Source organism: Sceloporus occidentalis, unplaced genomic scaffold, assembly GCF_023333645.1.
Source record: "Sceloporus occidentalis isolate IW3139 unplaced genomic scaffold, rSceOcc1.0.p SCAF_7, whole genome shotgun sequence".
In the NCBI taxonomy this organism is placed as follows: Eukaryota; Metazoa; Chordata; class Lepidosauria; order Squamata; family Phrynosomatidae; genus Sceloporus; species Sceloporus occidentalis.
In genome coordinates this window covers 28368240-28377468 of record NW_028316987.1, presented here as the reverse complement: position 1 = coordinate 28377468, position 9229 = coordinate 28368240, and the positions used below count along the sequence as shown (strand labels likewise).

At 46.8% G+C, this 9229-nt stretch overlaps 1 protein-coding gene across 1 annotated transcript; it reads right to left on the bottom strand.

Moving 5' to 3' along the window:
* Positions 1-2791: 2791 nt before the first annotated feature.
* Positions 2792-4518, bottom strand: LOC149309453 (uncharacterized). The gene is made up of 2 exons (XM_089532342.1): positions 3922-4518; positions 2792-3502 (listed from the first exon to the last, which is right to left on the bottom strand). The coding sequence occupies exons 1-2, from the start codon at positions 4516-4518 to the stop codon at positions 2792-2794; spliced, it is 1308 nt and encodes a 435-aa protein (XP_089388468.1).
* Positions 4519-9229: the final 4711 nt, after the last annotated feature.

Below are 9229 nucleotides of genomic sequence, written 5' to 3'. Positions count from 1 at the left end.
AGCCGGTAACACTGTCCCCATGATTAAAGTTTTGGACCATGTTACATAACATCTGCCTTACTTCCAATGTTTACATTGGTTTAACTGTTTATGACAATTTTTACATGACTAGTTGTAATGGTTCCACATTTGACGTGTATCATGTTGTTAACTGAAATGGTTGTAATGGTTTTACATTACAAATGTTTCCTGACAAGGAGTTAAATTGTTGTAATGATTTTACATTACATATTGGCCTCTTAGTCCTTAGTTTTGAGGTGGCCTAATAAAACCAATGTTCTATAAACATGTGTGTAATATGTATGTCTCCAGCAGACAAGTAGCATTGCAAAATGACCACAAGGAAACATTCTTTCAAAAAATACAAACTGTGTATTTACAATGTACACACAATATATTAACTATTTACACATCCTCAAAGTCCTCCGGCCAGCGCTGGCGCAGGACACGCTCCAGCCTCTCCACTCTCTGTTCCAGGCCCTCGAGCCTGGACAGCCTCTTCTCCATCAGGGCCAGCCTCTGGTCTTGGGCCCCTACTCGTAACAGAATATTGGAGTACCCTACAGACAACAAACAAGAACAAATAGATGTGTCAACACTCTCTTCACCCCAAAGTGCCAGTCACATATTCACTAGCACCAAAACTACTCGTAACATGATGTCTTTAGCAGACATGTAACAGCAGTCTTTCCACACTTAGGTGCCACAGTGTTGCCCTGCTTGTGGCAACCGCCTTGTGGCATGCACTCCTCCACACAAAAAAGCATACATGTACACTGATGTGTCAGCTTGCTAGAAATAGACAGGACACATACATGCACAATTGTCTACAGTCTTGCTTCCCGCTAATAGTACTGCAGGACTTAAATCCCAAGATTTAACTAGAGCAAACATGTTTGCAACTCACAAAGTGCGGGTGGTGCCGCTGCAGCGACCCCAGCAGCATGGGACGGTCCAGGCTGCGACTGCGATTCCTCAGCTGTTGGGTATAACAGAATAGTTAAGTACACATTACTTGGTTTGTTGTGTGACAGTTTAACCGGCCGCAGAGGGTGTGGGGGGGTGGGGGCGTCCTAACATACCTCGTAGCAACTGCTTTGCCATTACCTCCAACAGAACAGAAATGGGGCCTGACAGCAAAATATGCTTCTATAACACCTCCCTTGGAAGGGTCAGAGTGGATGACCACATAGTGTCCCACGGTCTAGTTTTCCTCTTCCTTGGCAACCTAATTCCAAAAACAAACTCCTGCGTGATATTCCCTGATCCAACGTACCCTCGATCTGCCCCGCCTCCTCCTCCTCCTCCTCCGCTGGTGGCTCGCGGACAGCAGGTGCCTCGTCCTCTCCCTCCTCTCCCAACACGGAGGGCTCCTCCTCTTCCTCCTCCTCCTCTTCCTCCTCTTCGGAAGACGGCGAGGAAGAAGGCTCACGGCGCCGGGACCCCCTCCTCCTCCTTGGTCTTCCCCGATCAGAGTCGGGGGCTGGAAAAAAATAAACGGTCTCAAGGAAAGATCATGCGCACAATTAGTCATTCCGTCCCCCTACTTGTGCAACCCCACCGCGCAACCCCACCGGTAGCCAAACCTTTGACACTTACCTGGCGGGGGCCTCCGTTCCCGAGCTGCAGGCCGCCCTGCCCTCCGCCACATGTCCGCCAGCCTCTGGTAGAAAGGCGGGCGGACATGTCGCGGGGGGCTGCCCTGGGCGATGTCCCAGGCCTTGAAGAAAGCAGCCTTAAGATTTTTGAACCTGGTCCGGCATTGCACCGGAAGCCGTCTCCAACCGTGCCTTTCGAGGTGCCGGGAGGCTCTCTCGTACAGATGGAGGTTGGGGTGGCTGCTGGATCGCATCAGCCGCCTCAACCCCGCATCTGTACGGCTGAGAGAATCGAGCAGGAGGTCGGTTTCTTGTGCCGTCCAATGCTCGATCCTTGCGAGCCTCCTCGGCGCCATCTTCCCCCAACGGACAGACTCTGCGCACACATGGGCCCAAAGTTTCAAAAAGTAGCCCTACACCTGTTAGCCAATGGCTGGAGGGCTCCACAGGTAAATTGTTACAATGTAGTCAACTCAAGCTTGGCGCCGTTAGAGGAGGAGTGCAGCCGGTGACATCACTCCCCCTCCCCTACGGTGGCCCAGAGCGGCCTAAAACTATGCGCATAGCGTGCATGCGCATAAATTATCAATTTTTTTTTTTTTGGCAGTTACATGTTGTGTAAACGCTTGCATGAAGAAAGGGTTGGATCTTGTTTCCTATTCAGGAAACCAGACTTCTCCCTCCTAAAGAATTCTGCAGGACACAATCTGTACTATGGCCTGTATTGGGGTGCTCCATGCGAGGCCAGTGCATTGCAAGTTGGGGGAAGCTGGTAGTTGATGGGACAGGGAACAAATGGTGTGGCTTATTAAACCAGCGAAATGCACAACTGTGCATGTGGTCAGGGCCTCCACTGTTCCAACACAGCAAAGCTGCAGACAATGTAATGGGAGGAGATTTATGCACCACCAAGCTATAACCTAAAGTTGCACAACTGAATGGGAGTGCAAAGTTTGTTCCACTGAACGTGGCATGTGATGGCTCTCACAGTTCCCCTCTCCCACCAACACTAGAAGGAGATGCAGGGTGAATGTCATGACATCCCTAAACACGCGCACCCAATCTCGCAGTACGCTCATGGCATGTTGTGTTTCCAAGGAAGAAAAGGAAAACATAAAGAATAGCAAAGGCAAACCTTTATTTTTGCAACAGTGAAGAGAAAAAAACACAAAACCGCGGTGGTAGACAAGTGTTTAAGGGACCCGATGCTTTAAATCCCAGAAATACTGCACCAGTGCCTCCCTTGTTTGCACACCATCTGCTTTTTCCTGGTCGGCGTTTGCAGTGCGTAAACTGGCAGCATTAAGCACAAATCGCCTTGGCCGAGATGGTGCCCCCTCCAAAATGCGCCCTCCAGTCTCGACGAGGTTGTGGAGAACACAGCATGCCACTATGACAGAGTTAACGTTCTCCTCTGCCAGCTCCAATGGTGCGGTGAGACACCGCCATCTTGCCTTCAAGCGGCCAAAGGCACGTTCCACCGTGTTCCTGGCTCTATTGAGGTGGCGATTATACAGGGCCTGGCGCGGCTGGAGAGTGCCTTTGAATGGGGTCATGACCCAGTTTTTCACCCCATATGCTGCATCTGCAATAAGCAGTGGGCCCACCTGCTTGCCACAGATGGTGACAGTAGGATTCCCTGGCACAAACAGGCCTGCACGCATGGTTTGGTAGATGGAAGAGTGGCGGAAAACGAAGCCATCATGCGAGGTCCCGCTCCATCCAATGCACACATTGATGAATAGTCCAGTGTGGTCCACTGTTCCCTGCAACAGCATGCTGTACGTGTCCTTGCGGTTGATATACTCCCCACCCTGACGCACTGGCGAAATGATGTGACAGTGGCACCCATCAACAGCCCCGATTACTTGTGGGAATCCCATAGCCTCAAAGCCTGCCATGATCTGGAATAGAAACAGCACACCTGTAAATAGCACAGCAAGGCTAAAGGTCGGCAGTCATGGAACAAACCTGCATGTATGTAAATAGATATAGCGTGTCACCCCACCTAGAACCATTGCTGAATGATAATAACTTAGAGGTTAGTGTTGTTGTAGTTACTATTATATGCAAAGCAGGAATATATACAAGTAGATCTGCAAGAAGGGGGGAAGGAAGACTTACACCGCCTTCAACAAATCCCAGAAAAGAATGGGAAGTAATCATAGCAATATTATGAGAAAAATGGCAAGTAGGTAAATAATAACATTTATGGTATCCCCACCCTAAAGCCAAGGTTTGCTCACAGTTTGTTAATAATGCATCTAGACTTTTCCCTACCCTGAAGGGTGTAATCAGTGGCAGCAATAGCAATATTAAGTACCTTCCTGTGGTCCCCGAGGTACACTGTCTTGTGAAGGAGGACTTTCTCTATAGCCAGGACTACAGAAATAAAAATGGTGCACACTGTCGATTTCCCCACGCCGAACCAGGTGGCCGCTGTGCCATAGGACCCCTGGTTAGCCAGGATCCAAAGTGCGATTGCCACCCTCTTCTCCACCGGTATGGCGGAGCGCAGACGGGTGTCCTCCCTGCAGATCTCCGGACGCAGCTGTTCGACAATAAGCAGGAAAAGCCTCCTAGGCATCCTCAGATGCTCTATCCATTTTTCATCGGACCAAACGGTGCATAACAGCTTCGGCCAGAAGTCCGTCTCGTGTGGGTAGACCCACCACCTCCTGGGCAATGGCCGGAGACATTGGGAAATTCTCCCACCCACAGTCGCTACAGTTTGCTGGGCAAGGCGACCAACCACGAGGCTACTCTTCCTGCGAGCGTGCTTCCTCCTACTCTCCCTCCTCCTGTTCGCAGCGAGCATACAGTGGAACTGTTGGAGGCGCCTATGCCTGCGCCGCAACAACGCAACAACAGACCTGATTATAGCTTGTTGGGCCAGGATGAGATACAACAAGGGATGCATCTTCCGCTCTTACTGTTGGAACTGCAAATGCCGGACAAAATGGCGACAGCAGATGTGTGGTCGCAAGGCAATTGCCAACAGCGGAAGTAAACATGTAAACCAACACAAAAACAAAAAAGACACGTGACTGTTGGGAACCTCGCGAGAAAGAAACGGCGTGCATGCGCATAAGCTTTCAAAATTGAAAATAATGTTATTTTTTCGTGTTAAAAGGGAAGGGTGAGGTACGTATGCAAAATTTCCGGGAAAGGCGGAACTGTGAATGTTCATAAACGGGATGAAATAAGAACTGAGGGGGAAAAGAACACACACATGCGCATATGTTTTCAAAAATTACAGTAATTTTTTTTTAAATTGAAGATTCAATGAGAATGAAATCTTTCCGGGGAAGGGACGGTTAATGTTCGGAAACATGAATCAAAGCGAAAAAAACAATAGGGGAAAGAAACGGGGTGAATACATAACGCACGCATGCGCACAATCTTTCAACCCAAAGCAAAAGAAAAAAAAAATCCCCAGTCTGTTCCGGGTGCGTCAGCACCTACGTCGCCACCTACATCACTTGATTGACAGATCTTAACATGCGGAAAAACCGAACAGGTTCGCAAATGACCGGGTAAGACGCCCCATATTTATTCGGATTGCGGGAATATGAACTTTCACCCGGGTCAAACTGCCGCGGGTGGCTTCGAAGGTGGAAAAGCAATGGGCACTCGCGACCGGGTAGACCCGAAGAGGGGCCTTCCGGATCGACCCAGATCTGACCAGGCTTTATGGGTCAGTCTGAAAGGGGCCGGAGATACAGAGCGAGGGCCCCAGGATCCCCACTCCTGGCGTAAGACCTGGCCCAGTTCATTGCAGATATCTGACATACTTAATATTAGAGCCAAACTGAGAGGTTTTGGGAGTCCCTGTCCCTCCAAAAGTAACTTTCCCAAGAGCACTCTATGTCTCCCTTCCAAAGACCAGCAGTGAATGGAGAAGGAGGCCTTGGGGAAGCAGAGGAGAGCTTGGCTTGACCCCAAAGGACTCTCCCTTGAAGGTTTCCATCTCTCTAGGAAATGGAGGAGCCTTGGAGGGAGACTGAGGACTAGGGCATGCTGGGAAAAGCTTCAGGGGAGCTTATGGGAGCAAATGTGGGTCTTTGCTTTCTCTTCCCGATGACTTTCCTGCTCTCTTTTGACAGGCTTGAAGACAACACAAGGTAAGCTCAATGGTGGAAAAGATTGCAAAAGCCATCTTCTCTGTATATTCCATGCTCACCTCCATGGCACCTTAGGAGTAAGCAAGTCTCCACTGAGGGCAGCAGAGTGAAAAAACAAAATCTAAAATGGGGAGTGGTTTTTGAGATCCTGATGGTCTTCTGAGAGGAAAATGTCAGACCCTGAAACCAATCCTGGCCAGCTTTTGGGAAAGTGCCCTTAAGGTTTGGTCCAAACGGCTCTCAGCCCCTCGCAGATTGTCCCTTCCCTGAGTCTTGCTCTCCTGGAGGCTCAAAGGGGATTCTGTGGGGCCTGGGCACCTCCTCTTCTTAGGGACCCTCAGCCCCAAGTTCAGCTGACAAATGGTAATTTGCCCATGAGGAGCCCCCTGTTCCCCGCTCTGTCTTGGCACATGCTTTAGGAAACATCTTCCATGGGAATTTGGGAGCTCCTAATCTTAGTGGAAATGGGAACCTCTTGGATCCTCCTCTTTTTCCCAGCCGGGAAACAAGGTATAGTTGTGAATCTCTTCCAAGGAAAAGAGGGGTTGTTGTTGTTGTTGTTGTTGTAATAACAGGGCTCCAGTCATTTTGAGATCTTCAGGCAGTAAAGTGAGGTTTATGCAAATGCAGAGTGACATCACTGCTAAGGAAGGCTCACTTGACCAATCAGAGAGCAAGATGAAGGTCCTTCTGGAAGCTTCCGTGAGAAGGAGATATAAGGCCTGAGAGACCAAGAGACAGTTGGGGGAATTGTGTCGGTTGGAGATCGAGAGAGAGAGAGTTAAAGAGCGGATCTTGGAAGTTAGTCTCAGAATTGGACGCTTAGGTGTATTTATTATTTTAATAGCTTGTATGAATTGAAAATTATATACTTACAAATATTGTACCTGCAAGATTCTTAATATCTTGCATGACTTATATTTTAGTTATATTTTGTTAGCTATGATAAATACCTCCTTAGAGTATCTAATACTTGACACTCCTTTTACTTTTACACGTGTTTTGGCTCGGTTGATGATTGTCAGAAACAAGTCTAACAAAGTCTTCATCAACAAAGTCAAATTTCAGAACAGGAGTCTAAACTCAAAACTTTATTGAAAGAAAGAGATTGCATAGAAGGCACAGTTCATGGCGTTATAGTCAGATCTAACTAACAATAAAGATTTGACCATTTTATATCCCCAATTAACATCCCACCCTACAACAAGACCTATTGGGTATTTTATTCCTGCTAGAAATATAATTTACAAGTTAATTACCTCATCATCCAAAATCTCCCCCCAAATATGTTGTTTTGAGAACCACTGAATGGTCAGCAAGTTCCCACCAAACCTCCCCACACGAGTGAGATAATTCCCATCTGCTCCCACCATTTTGCAACCTTAAATTAAACCAAAGTACCAATAAACCCAGTCAAGCAATCTGGCCAAATAACATACATTAAACTTAACTCAAACCAACCCTTTCACCTTCTCAGCTATCCCATCAGGGGCGGGGTGGGGGGCGAGGAGGGGGCATGTGGGCGAGGGAGGCTTGCGTGCTTGCTATGGTTCCCATTCCTTTCCCTCCACATTATGTTCACTCCAGGAATTAACCCTTCCGCTATCCAGCTCCACAAACTCAATGAATTAACCTTCCTCACCATCCAGTTCCATAAACGTCACTCAACCCTTATTTCCAAATATATAACACCACTACCATTTTCTATAAACTATATGATTACATTCAGTTTGGGATTCTTCCATATTTCTCCAACAACAAATATGGACGAATCCAATTATACATCAACAGTTACGGAAGAATCCAAATTTTACATCATGGTTTGACACCTGGTTCAACTGGTTCAAGTAATTGGTGTGAACCTCTCAAGTCCTTGTTTTCCAACATTTTAAGGAGTTCCGTTTAGCATCTGTGACTAATATCTGTGAAAGGAAGGAAATGGGGCACCAAAACTACTTTATCTCTCCAGTGTCTTTTCCTAGATGACCTTTGCTTAGCTGTATAGTAGATCCCAGGCGTCCCTCCTCTCTTAATACTGATATGACTCTTCTCTGGCTTTGCGCTTCTTTATAGAAGAACTTGAGACTCATCAGAGAATTCAAACTGAGGAGAAATCAAACAAATGTGCGAAATGCTTTGCTTTTATACCTTTAGAGGTATCCACTAGAGAGAAAGTGGAGAAATGTGAGCAGTTGAAAGTACGTTTTTGGTTGTTTATAAGTTTATTATTTGATAAGACTTAATTAAAAAAATTAAATAGGAAATATTTTTTTGGAGAGGCAGCTTTCATACATTTTATTGTACGGTTGTCACTTCCTTTTTGCGGACTTGGTATCCGCAGCCTCACTCCTTGTGGGAGGGACAGGCGACCATTAATAAAACAGCGTGCTCCTGCATACACTTCCCCTCCCAGTGCCATGGGTGTGCAGACCATTATTTTGTATGGGACTCGAATATGTGAGAGTCATCATTTTCACGAGGGGTCTGGAACGGATCCCCCACAAATTGGGAGGGGCTACTGTATTTTGTAAAGCTCCATTATAATCTTCATTTTTGCTACTTCTGCTACAAAGCTCATGGTCTGAAAGTATCTTGTCCTTAGAGAAACATTCAATAAACCTCTGCCCTATTTTGAGCATCCTGTATTCTTCATTGAGTATATAGAATCTGAAGGACAGTGTCAATTGCAGAAGTATCAGTTTTAGCATAAATGAGGTGTTGCTAGAATTCAACTGGTTGTGACGATGAGAAAGGATGCTGAAGATGAATTCCTGTCTCCTATCTAGCCCTATATCGACACACACAACATGCACTGACTCCCGAGTCAAACTCTGATTTCCCTCCCTGTCCCCAGGATCTAAACTTGGGCTAGAAAGGATCAGGTTTTATTGGGGATCTTGTCCTGTAACCTGTGTTTTTCCTTGTCCTTTTTGCATGGAGCAGTAGGGGGGCTGTACATCAGGGCTTGGCATTGAGCTTCCAGTTTTCAGGGATCATTTTCATGAAGGTGACGATTGTGCCTCTTTTCCATTTTTGGGTGGGCAACTCCAGTCAAGAGGAAAGGGCTCTGCACTAATATCCAGCTCATATGGAAGAGCAGTAGCTTATTAGAATTTGGAAGGCTTAATTCATTGGTTGCTTCAACTGGCAAAGATTGCAGTGGTCTATGGATTGGCTGTGGTGTTACAGTGGCTCCCTACTCTGCATACATGCCTCTTTTCACTTCCATACAGAAAAGTATATGGAATATCTTTGAATGACAAGATGTGAGCAACTGTAGTTGGTACTTTATGCATTCAGCTGAATGCCATCACTAGAGGCCCTGCCCCAGAACCTAGATTTTAGCTCACAAACCATGGGACCTAAGACAATCCTGAATTCACAACCTTACTAGAGAGATGGAGGGACACTAGAAAGTTGGCAACCAAAGGCCTAGTCATACTTCCCAATCATAGCAGTTTGGTGCCATATTAACAGCTATGCTTCCATCCTATATAATCCTGGGAA

Excerpts from the sequence above, each read along its gene's own strand:
- LOC149309453 (XM_089532342.1), bottom strand. The coding sequence starts at position 4,518 with ATGCATCCCTTGTTGTATCTCATCCTGGCCCAACAAGCTATAATCAGG. Across the intron at positions 3,503-3,921 it reads ACCTCGGGGACCACAGGAAG|ATCATGGCAGGCTTTGAGGC; the intron begins GTACTTAATATT and ends TTTCTATTCCAG.